Source organism: Nycticebus coucang, chromosome 2 (genome assembly GCF_027406575.1).
Source record: "Nycticebus coucang isolate mNycCou1 chromosome 2, mNycCou1.pri, whole genome shotgun sequence".
Taxonomy (NCBI): Eukaryota; Metazoa; Chordata; class Mammalia; order Primates; family Lorisidae; genus Nycticebus; species Nycticebus coucang.
The window spans coordinates 130,802,178-130,817,993 of record NC_069781.1 but is presented as its reverse complement, the minus strand read 5'-3'; the positions used below and the strand labels follow the sequence as shown (position 1 = coordinate 130,817,993).

At 38.4% G+C, this 15,816-nt stretch overlaps 1 protein-coding gene across 2 annotated transcripts in view; it reads left to right on the top strand.

Moving 5' to 3' along the window:
- CERS3 (ceramide synthase 3) overlaps positions 1-13,947 on the top strand; it is a 128,253-nt gene extending 114,306 nt beyond the window's left edge. For both annotated transcript variants that reach the window (XM_053559596.1, XM_053559597.1), the window contains one exon: positions 11,431-13,947. In XM_053559596.1, the coding sequence (XP_053415571.1) occupies positions 11,431-11,589 (159 nt within the window). In that variant the 3' untranslated portion in view covers positions 11,590-13,947. The remainder of the gene's footprint in view (positions 1-11,430) is intronic.
- Positions 13,948-15,816: the final 1,869 nt, after the last annotated feature.

Sequence of the window (15,816 nt, the reverse complement as noted above, 5' to 3'; positions counted from 1 at the left end):
CAAGGGATTAATAAAAGAACATATTGAGAACTCCTAAAACTTAACAACAAAAACAAATGAAAATAGGCAAAGAACTTCTCCAAAGAAGATGTACAATATATTCAAATGGCCAATAGGCACATGAAGAGATACTCAACATCACTATTCAAATCAAAACTGTATATAATGAGATGCTACCTCATGCACTGGAGGATGGCTTCTATCGAAAACTAGAAACTAAAAAGAGTTGGTGGAATTGTAGAATGGTATGTTCACTGTGGAAAATAGTATGATGCTTTCTTTAAAAATTAAACATAAACTTAACCATATGATCCAGTAGTTCTGCTTCTGGCTATGCACATACATCTAAAAGAATTGAAATCAAGGGTAGAAACAGATAAATGCACACCTGGGTTCACAGAAGCATTATTCACAATATCTAAAACATAGAAGCAAGCCAAGTGACTACTGAGAGATGATTGGATAAATAATATGGGATATGTATATACAAAGGAATAGTATTCAGCCTTGAAAAAGAAGGAAAATTCAGACACATTCTACAACATGAATCAACTTTGAAGACATTATGCTAAGTGAAATAAGCCAGTCACAAAGGACAAATACTGTATGATTCCACTTACTTAAGGTCCTTAGAGTAAACAAAGTCATACAGTCATACAGTCAGAAAGTATGATGGAGGCTGGGAGTGGAAATTGTGTGAATGACATAGAGTTTCAGTTTCACAAGATGAAATGGGTTCCTGGGAAGGATTGTGGTGATGGCCAAGCAGCATTTTAATGTATTTGATACCTGAACACACTTAAAAATGGCTAATATGGCAAATGTTATATGCATTTTGCCACAATCAATTTTTAAAAAGACCTCAGACGATCTTTTGGCACTTTAGGAATGTAGGAAGCCAGGGCTGTTGTCTATTCCTGGTATTCTGTGTGTAAGAAATTTGACACCAGCCAAAGCTAATCACCATGTGATGTTTCAGGTTCAATCATTTTTACATGAGCCCCTCAAAAGGAAAGGATAAATAGAAGAGAGAAGTTTTGGGATACTCCAGTTCTCTCAATGAGTGAGTCCTTGAATTTGAGACTCAATGCCTCTGCTCCTAGAACACACATTTTGACTTTGACACAACATTATTCAGGGGAAGGTCATTTTTGGTCCTAATTTCAGGGTTTTCTGTTTCTCCTGGTGTATGGGATGCTCTCAGACTGAATGAGGGTCTTCCTTCAGAGTGCCTGTGAGTTCAGCTCCATCCCATGCATGCAGGTCCCTCTGCCCAAGTGGAGTGCCAAGTTGGCAACATTTGCCTGTGCTGGTCCTACTTAGTGACAGAGCTCCAAAGGCCCTGTTAGGACTAGTCACAAGCGCTCTACTGAGCTAGTCACTTGTTCCTCATGCTTTTCACCATACTTTTGGGTAATCTAAAGGAGTTGTTGGGGAGAAAAACTGTTTTAAATGAACTTACAAAAATTATAATCATCCACTTCCAATGTGGAATGAATATTACTAATAACTTGCCCTAGAGGATCCAGGTCACTTTTGGAGAAAGTTGGCAGAATACTAGATACCTTTGCTAGTCCCCCAAAGGGAGTTATCTAAAGTTACCAGAAGAGTAATATGTTCTCTTTAATGGTAACTGCTAGAACCTTCGTGGGGTGGGGGACAGCAGTCAGTCTGGCAGGTGACAAGCATATGTGCTGCAGTTTTCTTTGGCACATGTGAGAACTGTGCTCTAAGTCACTATGCCCTTTGGCTGATGAAACTGAGCACACCTCTCTACTCTTCAAAGGAGGTTTGGATCTTTCTTTATAGGTGCATTTTTTTGGCCCTTTAATGATTTCTAAAAGAGTTCAGGGCCACTAATTTGCATGAAACAAATTCAAATCACCCAGCAACAAAACCAAAGTGCAGGGTATTGGTGTGTGGGGAGCAACAAGTGGGAAGAGCAGTAAAATGAAAGTCCCAGTGGAGGGACTCTTGCTGGTTATGTAAAGTCCTAGCCCTTAGTGGAAGCAGACAGAGGCCCAGAAAACACCATGGTGTGACCTTTAGAAAGTGTGTAGGTACTTTGTTCCCCCTAGAGCAGTGGTTCTCAACCTTCCTAATGCCACAATATATTTTCATTGTTAAAAAGGGGTCACAACCCACAGGTTAAGAATTGCTGCTCTAGAGCAAACTCAATTTTGTTTCTGATTTCTATTGAGTGTTTTAATTACTGTAAAAGATCTACAGCTGTGAATTTCTTTCCCCCAGAATATAGATTATGGTCTACATATTTTCTGAAGGTTTTCTGGTTTCAGCTGATTAGAAAAACCTCATTTCTCTAGCTTACCTTAGCCAGTACTTTTCAAACTGTGTATTGCAATAATTGACAGCTTATCAAAGCCACCCAGTAGATCTTGACTTGCATTTCTAAATGAAGTAGAAAATAGAATATGTCAGTGCTTGTCTCATCTAGTGAAAGTCATTAATTAGGGATGATTTTATTATTTCAAGTTCCAAGAGCAAGGTCCAAATGGAGGTGAGAAGGTTTAGAGACAGCTAGTGATCTGCTCAGGAGGAAAGGAGGGAGAGCTTTCCCATACAAATAGCTGACTTCAAATAGTATTGGGTCACCAGCCTCCTGGATGCCCTGTGTCTCCGAGAGTTTGTGCAGGTACTACAGCAAGGGTCTGTAGAGCCCTGTGGATCAAGGTATCTATGCTTAGAATCTAGACTTTTATCCTGTCTGCCTCTCAATGCCATGTGGTCTTATAAAAAGTACTTAACCCCTCTGAGCCTGTTTTCTCTCTTTTAAAGTATATAGAACAGCTCCTGTGTTATGGTTTTGAGGACAAAATGTAAATGGTGACTGTTTGGTTCAGAGCCTGGCACGTGGTCAGCTATTGTTGCTATTACTATGTGTATTAAGGATGACATATATAAGGTAAAAGTGAATATGAAATGAGATTTTATTAATATTTGAATAATTTACAATTTCCAGTTTTGCATAACATGCAGATACCGTATACATCCATCTAACAAACTTTTACCACCAGGAACCCCACAGGGATTTTTTTATGAGCTTGCTTCATCATCCTGGGCAGTGGCTCTCAAGCCCATCGGGCCCACATCAATATACTGGCCTGAAATTAAATACCTAGGTAATATAATTTATCTATAATCCTAATTTCACAAAATAATATAATCCCCCAACTGTAATACAAAAAAAGATAAGATGAAAGACATTTCTGATAAAATAGCACTTCATGTGTAAAATGTGTGCACAGCCACACTAGAATACATAATGAAGTTGACAGATGCTGTGCTTGTGTCCCTGTAGAATCACCATGAATGGGACAGCTATAAGTGCAGACTGTACAGGTGGCTCAAATGTCATTGGTAACATTGCCATCAGTGACATGGTTTTCTGGAATTGGGAGTTTCTGAACAAAGGTATAGTTAGTCCTTGGTATCCATGGAGGATGGCTTCCAGAATGCCCCGAGGATTCCAAAATCCACAGAGACTCAGGCCTCTTGTAGGAAATGGTATAGTGTTCTCATATAACCTATGAATATCCTCCTGTGTACTTTAAATCATCTTTAGATTACTTATAATACCTAATACTGTGCAATGTAAAAAGTTGTTAATACTGTACTTTTTAGGGACTGGTGACAAGGAGAAAACATCTGTATGTGTTCAGTACAGAGATAGCCACTCTTTTATCCCCAAGTATTTTTTATGCAAGGTTGGTTGAATCCATGACTGTATAGTCTTCCTTTAACTTATATACATAGTTTCAATCCTGGAAATTCAGAATATATTAAGTCCATGCAAAAATTACTGCACTCGAATGTATAGTAGAGTTAGGTTCTAGACTTGGATGGTTATAAACAGTTTTTACTTCCACACGTCTCTAGGGTGATACACATTGCAGAATTTCCAAAATCCTTGCCCATTGCTCATTAAAATCAGCAGAATTCCCCAACCTTTGTGACCACAAAAATGCTATATAGTTGCAAAATACCCCATGTGATCCAGGACCTCTTTTTAGAGACGAGGGTGCTAGAAGATGTGGCAGGGCAGATGGGGTGGCATCTTCAAGGACTGGTTTCTTTCTTAGCTAGCACAACTCTTCAAATCCTGGAGAGATGGGCAGGTAGATATCAGTTTGCCTTTCTGAAGATAAATTAGTTTCTTTGTTCTGATTAGAGTTTCCCCATTATCCCTACAAAAATCTTTTGAGAAAGGAAAGGAAGCCAGAGGGGCACTGACCATGAAGGCAAGCAGGGCCCTTTTCTGAAAGGCTTCATCTGTAGGAGGGAGCACTTTTGATCCCAGCCCCCAGCATATCAGAGGAAGGTTGCCTTGCTCTTGTTGCATCTTAACTGAGGAGGTGCCAAGTTTATTCCTGTGTTTACAGTGAGGCTTATTTATTTTGAGACCCTTTCTGTGAGGTTGTAGAAAAGCACAGAATGTATAGAGAAAAGCCCATGAAGTAAAATTTCTGCGATTAAGCCAGCAGAATGTGTGCACGTTGTTGTTTTTTATAAATATTTGCATGCAGATTGCATACAGAGGAGGTATTTGGTTACATATACCCCTTCCACCCTGAGACTCTTGGGTGGTGGTCAATTTTAGTATCTAAGTTACAAAAAGAAAAAGTAGGTCATATAGTAATGGACATCGTCTTGAAAAATGATATGAGAACAAACAGGTCCATCTTCCATGTTGTTTTTCCTTTTCTAAGCTGAGTTTAATAGAGATGTCTGCACAATGGCTTAGAGCAGTGGTTCTCACCCTGTGGTTCGCAACCAGTGAAAATAAATCCTACATATCAGATATTTACATTACAATTCATAACAGTACCAAAATTATAGTTATGAAGTAGCAATGAAAATAATTTTATGGTTAGGGGTCACCACAACATGAGGAACTATATTAAAGGGTCGTGGCATTAGGAAGGTTGAGAACCACTGGCTTAGAGGATGACCCTGGGGTCATGTTCATCACTGGACTTGCATAGAACTTGAGTTCCCTTATTCGTTTTAATAATTCATTCCATCTTTTATTTTTTACAATAAGGGCTGATCTATATCAATTCCACCTCCCTTCCTCAGGGACGATCTTATTCTTCAAAAATATTTCGTTGCAAAAGTACTTTGAGAAGCCATATGTCTTAATTAAGAACTGTCCTTGAAGGAATTCCTGCATAAAGAAAATAGGAAACATTCCAACTGCAAGTAATAAAAATACCCTGACAGGGCGGTGCCTGTGGCTCAGTCGGTAAGGCGCCGGCCCCATATACCGAGGGTGGCGGGTTCAAACCCAGCCCCGGCCAAACTGCAACCAAAAAATAGCCGGGCATTGTGGCGGGTGCCTGTAGTCCCAGCTACTCAGGAGGCTGAGGCAAGAGAATCGCTTAAGCCCAGGAGTTGGAGGTTGCTGTGAGCTGTGTGAGGCCACCGCACTCTACCGAAGGCCATAAAGTGAGACTCTGTCTCTACCAAAAAAATAAAAATACCCTGACAACAAAAATTCCTATATGAGTAGGACCTTACCTAGCAAATGGTACTGGCAAAACCACAGTATTTGCTTTCTGAAAAGGAATCTTTTTACATTTTATTTTAAAAATTGCCATCAGTAAAATGGACTTTTTTCTATTGGTGTACAGTTCGGTGAATTTTAGCACATGTATAGATGCGTGTAGCCATCATCACAATCAGGATATAGAACAATTCCATCACCCCAAATAAATCTTTCCCTCAAGTTCTGGCAACCACTGATCTGTTCTCTATGCCTATAGTTTTATCTTTTTGAGAATGTCATATAAATGATATTAGTATGTCATATAGTCAGGTAACATTTTGAAACTTTTTGTTGCTCAGCATAATTTCTTTAAGATTCAATCAGTTTCTCTGAGACAGACTCTCACTCTGTTACCCAGGCTAGAGTGCTGTGGCATCAGCTTAGCTTATAGCAGCTCAAACTCCTGGGTTCAAGTAACCTCCTGCCTCAGTCTCCCAAGTAGCTGGGAATATAGGCACCTGTCACAATGCCTGGCTAATTTCTCTGTTTTTGGTAGAGATAGGATCTCACTCTTGCTCACACTGTTCTTCAACTCCTGAGCTCAAATGATTCTCTTGCCTTGGCCTAGTATTAGTGGTGTGAGCCACTACCATGCCTGGCAACATCCAACTTCTTATAAGTGTCAATAGTTTATTCTTTTTATTGTTCAGTAATTTTTTTTGTATGGTTGTACCATAGTTTCTCTGTATATTAATTGAAGAATATTTGGGTTGCTTACAACTTTTGGCAGTGATGAATAGAGCTGTTATAAACTTTTGTTTCTGTGTGAACATAAATTTTCCTTTCTCCAGGGCAGCTACTCAGGGGTAGAACTACTGAGAGATACAGTAAATGTATGTTTATCTGCCGAGCTGTTTTTCTAGAGTGTCTGTCTGCACCACTCTCCATTCCTACCAGCAACACGTGAGCAGTCCAGTCATTCTCCATCTTGTCAGCACTGGTATTGCCAGTACTTTCAATTTTAGCTATTTTAATGACTTCAATTTGCATTTTCATAGTGGCTAATAATGCTGAACATCTTTTGATACACTTATTTGTTACCTTGTGTATTCTTCAATGTGGTGTCTCTTTTTATGTCTTTTGCTTATTTTAAAATATAGGGTTGTTTTCTTAGTGTTGACTTTTGAGAGTTCTTTATGGTGTATACAATTCCAGTTTGCAGCTTATCTTTTCATTCTCTGAATAGTTTCCTTAATTCAGCAAAAGTTTTAATTTTGATGAAGTCTAGTTTAACAATTTTCTTCTTTTATAGAGTATGCTTTTTGTGCTGTGCCTATGTATCCATTACCCAATCCAAGGTCCTGGGTTTTCTTCTAAAAGTTTCATAGTTTTACATCTTACATTTAAATCTACGATTCTTTAGAAATCACCCTTGGTAGAGTGCTGTGGCATCGCAGCTCACAGCAACCTCAAACTCTTGGGTTTTAGCAATTCTCTTGCCTCAGCCTCTCAAGTAGCTGGGACTACAGGCACCTGCCACAATGCCCGGCTATTTTTTTGTTGCAGTTGTCATTGTTGTTTAGCTGTCCCGGGCCAGGTTTGAACCCACCAGCCTTGGTGTATGTGGCTGGTACCATAACCACTGTGCTATGGGCACCAAGCCTGTAATTCATTTTGAATTGAATTGTAATTCATTTTGAGTTGACTTTTGTATAAGGTATCACATTTAGGTCTAAACTTACTTTTGTGTCTATGAATGTCCAATTATTCCAACCATTTCTTTAAAAGGCTATCCTTTCTTCATTAAATCACTTGGAACCTTTGTAAAAGCTCAGTCAGATATATTTGTATGGAATGATTTCTAGAGTCTCTATTCTGTTCCACTGTGTGTTTATCCTTTTCCTAATACCACTCTATCTTGATTATTATAATTTAAGTTAAAATTGGGTCTTTAAGTCGTCCCGTTTTATTCATCTTTTTCAGAATTGCTTTAGATATTCTTTCTCATTTGCCTTTCCATGTAAATTTTGGAATCAGCTTGTCTGTGTCTACAGAAAATTCTGCTGGAATTTTAACTGGTATTTTGACTGGTATTGATCTGTAAATTAAGAAATAATATTTTTAATGTGTTGAGTCTTCTAATTCATGAATATAGTATGTCTCTCCAATTGTTTAGGTCTTTTTTGACTTTTTACATCAGTTTTGTAGGTTTTACATGAAGATTCTGTACATAGTTTGTTACCTATATACCTAAATATTTCATTTTTGAAACTACTGTAAATGTTACAGATTTTTAAATTTTAGTGTTTTTTTTTGCTTTTGTTTTGTTTTTGGATTACTATAAAAATACATATGATTAGGTTACATTGTTTGCTTTTGTTATGAAAAGTCTGAGTTCTATCTGAGTCCTTCACCCAGGAGGTGTTCCATATACCCCTGCATTGTATCCATTAGGTGGGAGCTTACTGAGCCCCTTCCCCCTCTTCCATCTCCCCCCTTCTTGAATTTAATTGTGTTTTCTTCTTGTTTGGGCCTGTAGTTGTTCACCTACTAGTTTCAAATTAGTATTGAGTACACAGAATACTTGCTTTTCCATTCTTGAGAAACTTTACTAAGGAGAACATTCTTCAACTTGACCCAGGTAAATACAAAACATGTAAAGTATTCATCTTTTTATGGGATAATAGTATTCCATGATACACCTATACCTCAGTTCATTAAACCATTCATGGGTTGTTGGGCACTTGGGTTGTTTTCACATCTTTGCAGTTGTGAATTGAGCTGCTGTAAACATTTGAGTGCAAATGTCCTTATGGTAAAATTTTTTTTTTCCTTGTGGGTAGATACCTAGTAATGGGATTGCAGGATCAAATTAAAGGTTTACTTTTAGCTCTGAGTATTCTCCATACTTCTTTCCAAAAATGCTGTATTAGTTTGCAATCCTATCAATAGTGTATAAATGTTCCTTTGTCTCTGCACCTTCACCAGCATCTGCAGCTTTGGTACTTTGTAATGTGAGCTATTCTCACTGGGATTATCTCAAGGTATTTTTGATTTGTATTTCTCTGATACTTAGGGATGATGAGCATTTTTTCATGTGCTTATTGGTCATCCTTCATATAAAAGACTAACTGGACCCTCACCTCTCACCTCTTATAAAAACTGACTCATGCTAGAAAAAAGATTTAAATCTAAGACACAAAATGATTAAAAATAAAAAAAAAAAACTCCAGAAGAAAGAATAGGAAAAACTCTTAATTATATAGGCCTCGGGAAAAATTTTATGAAAAAGACCTTATTAGGAATTGCAGCAACATCAAATAAATAAGTGGAATCTGCTCAAGCTTAAAAGCTTTTGTACAGCTAAAGATACAATTAAAAAAAGAAAATGGACAATGTTCAGAATGGGAGAAGGTAGTCTCATGTTATAAATCTGAAAATGGGCTAAACAACCAGAATATACAGAGAACTCAAGCAAATGAACAAGAAGAAAGCAAACAACCAATTAATCACAGGGCAAGAGAAATGAACAGACCCTTCTCCCAAGAAGATAAATTTGAGTTTTTAATTATATGCTCTTAGTTGTATTAGTTTCTATGGCCACTGTAACAAACCACTACAACTTGATGCTTACAACAACAGAAATGTACTCTTAGAATTCTAGAGGTCAGAAGTCCATAATCAGTTTTGAGCCAAAATCAACGTGTCATCAGGGCTGCATTCCCTCCAGAAGCCGAAGGAGAACACCTGTTCTTTGTTTTTGGTGGCTGCTGGCATTTCTTGGTTTGTAACTGCATCATTCCAGTCTCTTCTTCGTCTTCATAGTACCTCTTCTTTGTGGTCAGTTTTCCTAGCCTCTGTTTCATAAGGACACTTGTGATGGCACCTAGATAGTCCCAGATAATCTTCTAACCTCAAGATCCTTACCTTAATCACGTCTGCAAAAAGTTTAAGCCAGTATCAGATAACAACACAGGTCCAGGGATTAGCACCTAATTTCTTTGAGGACAGTTTTTAGCCTACTATATTAGTGTTTAGTAATGAAAATTCGTGTGTGTGTGTCTGTAGATTTGTGTGTGATTATTTTGTGTTGACTTTAAATTCTGCCACCTTGCTAAACCCAACTTAGTAATTCTACGAATTTTTTTGTAGATTCTTTAGGATTCTCTACATAGACAATCATGACATATGCAAATAGGGACACTTGTATTTCTTTCTTCCAATTTGTATGAATTTTATTTCTTTTTCTTACACTGTTCTTTCCAATTTGTATGAATTTTATTTCTTTTTCTTACACTACTATATTGACTAAGTCTCCCTATTCAATATTGCATAGGAGTGGATGAAAGTAGACATCCTCGTACCTAGTCTTGGGGAAAGTGCTAATTTTAGCTATAAGATTTTATGGATATCCTTTAGTAAATTCTTTTCTATTCTTTCTTTGTTGAGTTTTAATTTTATCACAAATGCATGTGGAATTTTTCCACATGATTTTTCTGCATTAGTTAATATAATTATTATATTCTTTATGAATATAATGAATTACATTGACTGATTTCCAAAAATTGAATCAACCTTGCATTAATGAGAGAAAATTCCACTTTGTCATGAAGTATTATTATTTTTATATATTGCTTATTTTGATTTGGAATATTTTGTTGAGGATTTTTATGTTCAGATTCATCAGAGATATTTTTCTCTAGTTATCATATCTTATACATTTCTGTCTGGTTTTGGTATCAGGCAATTTCTGGCCTCCCCAGATAAACTGGGACATGTTCTCTCCTCTTCTATTTTTTTGAAAGAGATTGTGGAGATTTGGTGTTTGTATGTTTTATAGAATTTTCCAATGAAACCATTTGAGCCTAGTGCTGTTATTTTTCAGAAGGTTTTTGACTACAAATTCAATTTCCTACATAGTTATATGACTATTCAGGTTATCTATTTTACGTTGGACAAACTTTAGTGATTTGTAGTTTTTGAGAAATGGGTTCATTTCATCTAAGTTGTTAAAAGTATAGTAGAACCTATAAAGGTTCTACTATACCTCCCTGCATTGACTACTTCCTTAAGTTGATCTAATTTTTATGGACCAGACATACACCACGTGTAAGTATCAGTACAGTAAGCATAGTTCCTTACATTGAACACCTCCATATGTTGATGGGTGGTCAACTGGTGTGTATGCATAAACTTATTCATACCATTCTGTTATTATTCTTATATTGCCTGTAGATCTATAGTCATATCTCCTTTTTTCCTTTATGATAATATGTGCTTTCACTCTTTTTTCTTTGTCAGTATTACTAGTGAGTTATGAACATTACAGATCTTTTTAAAGAACCAGCATTTGATTTTTTCCTTTTCTCTACTGCTTTTCTGTTTTCAGTTTCATCAATTTATTTTATATTTTGCTTGCTTTGAGTTTATTTTGTTCTTCTTTTATGTAGTTGCTAAGGTCAAAGCATAAGTTATTTGAGATCTTTCTTTCCTGATACCAATAGTTTATGGTGTAAATTTTCTTTTAAAGAATTATTTTATCTGCATTCAACACATTTTAATACATTATGTTTTTATTTTCATTTAGTTCAAGATATTTCTACTATTCTTTGTTACTTACTCTTTGACCCATTGACTATTTAGAAGGGTGTTGTTTAATTTCCAAGAGTCCTATTACCTATTGATATTGATTTCTAATTTAATTCCATTATAATCCAGAATATTTTGTGTAATTTTAATTCTTTATATATGTTAAGATTTCTTTTATGCTCCATAATATGATCAATCTTGATGAATTTTTTGGTTGTTTGGAAATCGGGCTTCCTTTAAAGAGAGTCATGCTTCTAAACTGGGCCTATTCACACATTTGCTCAAAACACTTCCTAAAAGGTTGTCACTCACAGCCAATTCTTTCCTTTGTCCAGGAAATCCAAGATGTGAGGAGTGATGGCGAGGATGAGTATGAAGAGGATGAAGAAGAGGGGGAGGAAGAAGAGGCTACCAAAAGCAAAGAGATAGACTGTTTGAAGAATGGCTTGGGGGCTGACAGGCACCTCATTCCCAATGGTCAACACGGTCGTTAGCTTGAACCCATGGAACTCCCCTGGCACAGCGAGCTGCAAGGACTGTTGGAAGCCTGGAATGCTCCCTCATTCATTGCTGAGGCAATGAGAAAACCCACAGAGACCCCAGACCCCATATTCTTCCCTTCCTCTTTTTAAAGCCCCACCTTCCCTCCTACCTAAGATGTGTTTAAAAAAACTATTATTAACTTGTGTTGAATTGTTAAATATAAGCATGCCCATGATTTTATTGCAGTTAGGACTCAAACTGGTCATAGATTTCAAAGATTTCTCCAGATAACCGTTTCAGTTCTAATTGCATTCCTTCATGCATTTGACTTTTTCAGGTGCTCACTTTATTGTAGGCCTTTCCATCATCACCTTGCCTATCCTCAGGATGGTTTCACAAGTGCTAAGTAAATACACTTTTTCAAGGTGTGTTTGGCCATAAAGAACAGCTCGTTTCCCAAAAATGAGTTAGAAGTGGCAATGGACAGAGACAGAAGGACAAAACCAGAAGAAAGGCTTCCATGGTTCCGGGGCCACTTCCTACCTAAGTAACCTTAGGTGCATATCTCTACAATGCAAATGGTCATACATGTCTTGCCAACTCATGGGGTTGAAGTAAGGATCAGATGAGATAGTGGAAGTGACAGCAAATATTGCCCACTGGGTGGTGTCAACTGACCCTCTTTGCACTCCTTCCAACTCTATTTGGGAGGGAAGCCTGGCTAACCTTGGCATTGAATGGGCCTGAATAAAAGGTGCAATCTTAAAAAAAAATCCCTCTCAAATGTGCCTAGAGATACTTGAAAATGAAAATACCAAGAAAGCTATTTCCATTTTATTTGATAGCTTTTTATTAATATTTGTTAGTTCTGCAAAAATAATTCTCAGATTTTCCTGGGGAGAATTCTCCCGCAGGTCCCATGGCCAACAGAAGGGAGTTTGGGCCCTGTTCCTTCATGTCCTTTGCTGTCTTTCCCTAAGAGGGAGGCTTCCTGCTGCTTCTCTGGCGCCTCCTTCAGGCCACCAGAGCTACCCAGCACACTCTAAAGGTCTCTCGGGGCCTCTCTGGGGATAAGCCTCAAGTCAGTTTGCTCACTGAGCCATATCACCCAGGAAGCTGAGCCTCCAGGGAGGACACATATGCCAACTGTCTGACCTGAATGAAAACTTAGAAACAGAAAAAGGAACCTACATGGCTTCATCTCCTATCCAATCCAATCAGACGGCATAACAGTAAAACAGCATAATGCAAAAGGCTGAAAAATACCTCTGAGAAATGTCCCAGGACAGATGCTAGAATCAGTGACATCTCTCTGGGAGGATGGATAGGGGCCAGTAGGTCAGTAGCCAGCTCTCCCTCATCCTCCAGGAATAAATCTCCATCTGCTGTGCAGCCTCATCGTTGTAGGGAATGCGTTCTCTGAGCACAGTGTGCAGGACCGACCTTGGAGACTTCTCAGGTGCCCACTGACTGAGGAGAGGCTGAGCCTTCCAAAGGAAGAGCTTAAGCAGACCGTGTACCTCCCTCACCCCTGCCCCATCTCTCATGTTTTGAGATCACATTTCGTGTCTTTATCCTATTTTGCTCAAATTATAAAGCCACATGGGAGGTGAGAGTAAGGGGACTGGAAAGCCAGCTCCCCGTAGTGCAGACTACAGAGCCCCTTCCCTGCACACAGAAAAGAGGCCTCAGTGCTTTGCTTTTTGATAAAAATATGTTTTTAAAACCTTCAAACTAAACAAAAGCAAACACACAAAAACTCTTTAGAATCTTTCCCAAACAAAATCTCTTTTTGAGAAATTATTAGAAGAAAAACAAGTGTTGAATTTTCTCTGCATAATTTTTGCTTTTGTGAATACAGTAACATATGCCTTTATGTATAACATGATATTATAAATCTAAAATGCTCCACTATACAGCATAGTTGTTCATTTATTCATGTTATATTATTATTATTTTGGTGGAAGAAGATATTACTTTTTATGTTTCCAGTTAACAGATTGTTTTTTCCTTGATTTATTTTAGTCTTTCGCTATAACAAATATTTTCCTGCTTAAGGTAAAAAAAAATATTTGTTTAATTCTCCATTGTCCAGGTTTTTTTTTTTTTTCTCATTTGAATGTTAAAGGTAAAGGTGCTATACCAATCTTAAATATCTCTTATACAGCTGAAAACACTATCGTAAGAGGTAGATACACATTTTTGTATCATCCTTTAGGGCTTTTGTGGTTAATTTTAAAGGTATCCTCTTTTTATACAGGAAACAAGGACTCAGGACTATGCCAGACAACTTTACAAAAATGCATTCTGCAGTGCCATCAATATTGTAATGGCAAATGACTTACAATAAAACAAAAAGTAAAAGTGTGCATGGTGATTGAGTGGATTTAGCACAAACAGTGCTGGGCTTCTTGGAGATAACTGAGATCTCCCTGTGAGATGGAAACAAATATTTGCTCATCCTCCAGAGACACGCCACCTGGAATCAGAGGGCAACATTGAGGAGAAGGGAGCCAGGTTCCAACATTCATGCTGCTGGTCATGTACCAGACACCTGCTGAGAGGAGGTAGTCGGGCCTGGCTGATAATCCCATACCTGACTGTGGGAGCCTCTTGGCTAAACTCAGTGGAGAAACCTAGCCAGCCTCGGGGCTGGAGTCTGGCCAGGGCATGACATCTGGGCCCTATGTAGGAGCTGTCAAAGTGCTAAGCAAGAGATTGATTCTGAAGGTATTTTTTCAGCCACATTCTCTGTATGTACCTCTCTGAAGGGGGAAACGGAGTATAGATTGATGGTTCAACTGGCTGTGCATCACATGGAGCATAAAACATGCTTCTTGCCTGCTGCCTGCTCCACATTTTGATCCCATACTTCTGGGTGAGAAGCAGAAATCTGGATTTTAACAGAATTCCATGTATATTTGAAAAACAGTCGGGATGCTGTGTGGCCTTACCTGGTTTTATTCCTGTTACCAATTTTATATACTAAGAGATGGGAAAATGTGATCATACAGACTATTTATTCCAGAATGAGATAAGAACAAAGAAAAGGAAACATAGAACAGGCAAGACAAATTTTAAGCTTCTATTAAGATGCAGATTTCTTTCTTTTTTGAGGGGGGACAGAGTCTTACTATGTTGCCCCGTATAGAGTACTATAGCGTCATAGCTCACGGCAACCTCAAACTGCTGGGTTCAAGTGATCCTCTTGTCTCAGCCTCCCCAGTAGCTAAGACTGCAGTTGCCTACCACAACACCTGGCTAATTTTTCTATTTTTAGTACAGACGCAGTCTTGTTGTTGCTTAGGCCGGTCTCAAACTCCTGAGCTCAAGTGATCCACCCACCTTGGCCTCCCAGAGTGCTACCATTACAAGCATGACCCACCTTGCCCAGTCGATGATGGTAGATTTCAACCCAAATTTATCAGTAATTACATCAAGTATAAAACCAAAAAGTATCAGATTGGATTTTTTAAAATCTCAACTATATGGTACCATAAGAGATACTCCTAAATACCTGGGGGAATGATGTTAAAAATAAAAAGATGGAGAATGATATACCATGCAAATTTTACCCTCCCCCAAAAGCTTGTGTAGTTATGTTACTACATATATACTAATATAACTAAAACAAAGGCAAGGAGAACTAGTGGGTAGTAAGAGGAATATTTAATAATAAAGAAATGGGTGGTGCCTGTAGCTCAGTGGTTAGGGCGCTGGCCACATACACCAAAGCTGGTGGTTCAAATCCAGCCTAGGCCAGCTAAAACAACGAAAACCACAACAACAACAACAAAATAGCCGGGTGTTATGGCGAGTGCCTGAAGTCCCAGCTACTTGGGAGGCTGGGGCAAGAGAATCGCTTAAGCCCAAGAGTTGGAGGTTGCTATGAGCTGTGATGCCACAGCACTCTACCCAGGGCAACAGCTTGAGACTCTGTCTCAAAAAAAAAAATAATAATGGGTGGCGCCTGTGGCTCAGTGGGTAGGACGCTGGCCCCATATGGTGAGGGTGGCGGTTCAAACCTGGTCCCGGCCAAACTGCAACAAAAAAATAGCTGGGTGTTGTGGCGGGCGCCTATAGTCCCAGCTACTCGGGAGGCTGAGGCAAGAAAATCGTCTAAGCCCAGGAGTTGGAGGTTGCTGTGAGCTGTGTGATGCCACAGCACTCTACTGAGGGCAATAAGGTGAGACTTTGTCTCTACAAAAAAAAATAATGAAAGAGATCAATCTGCCAGG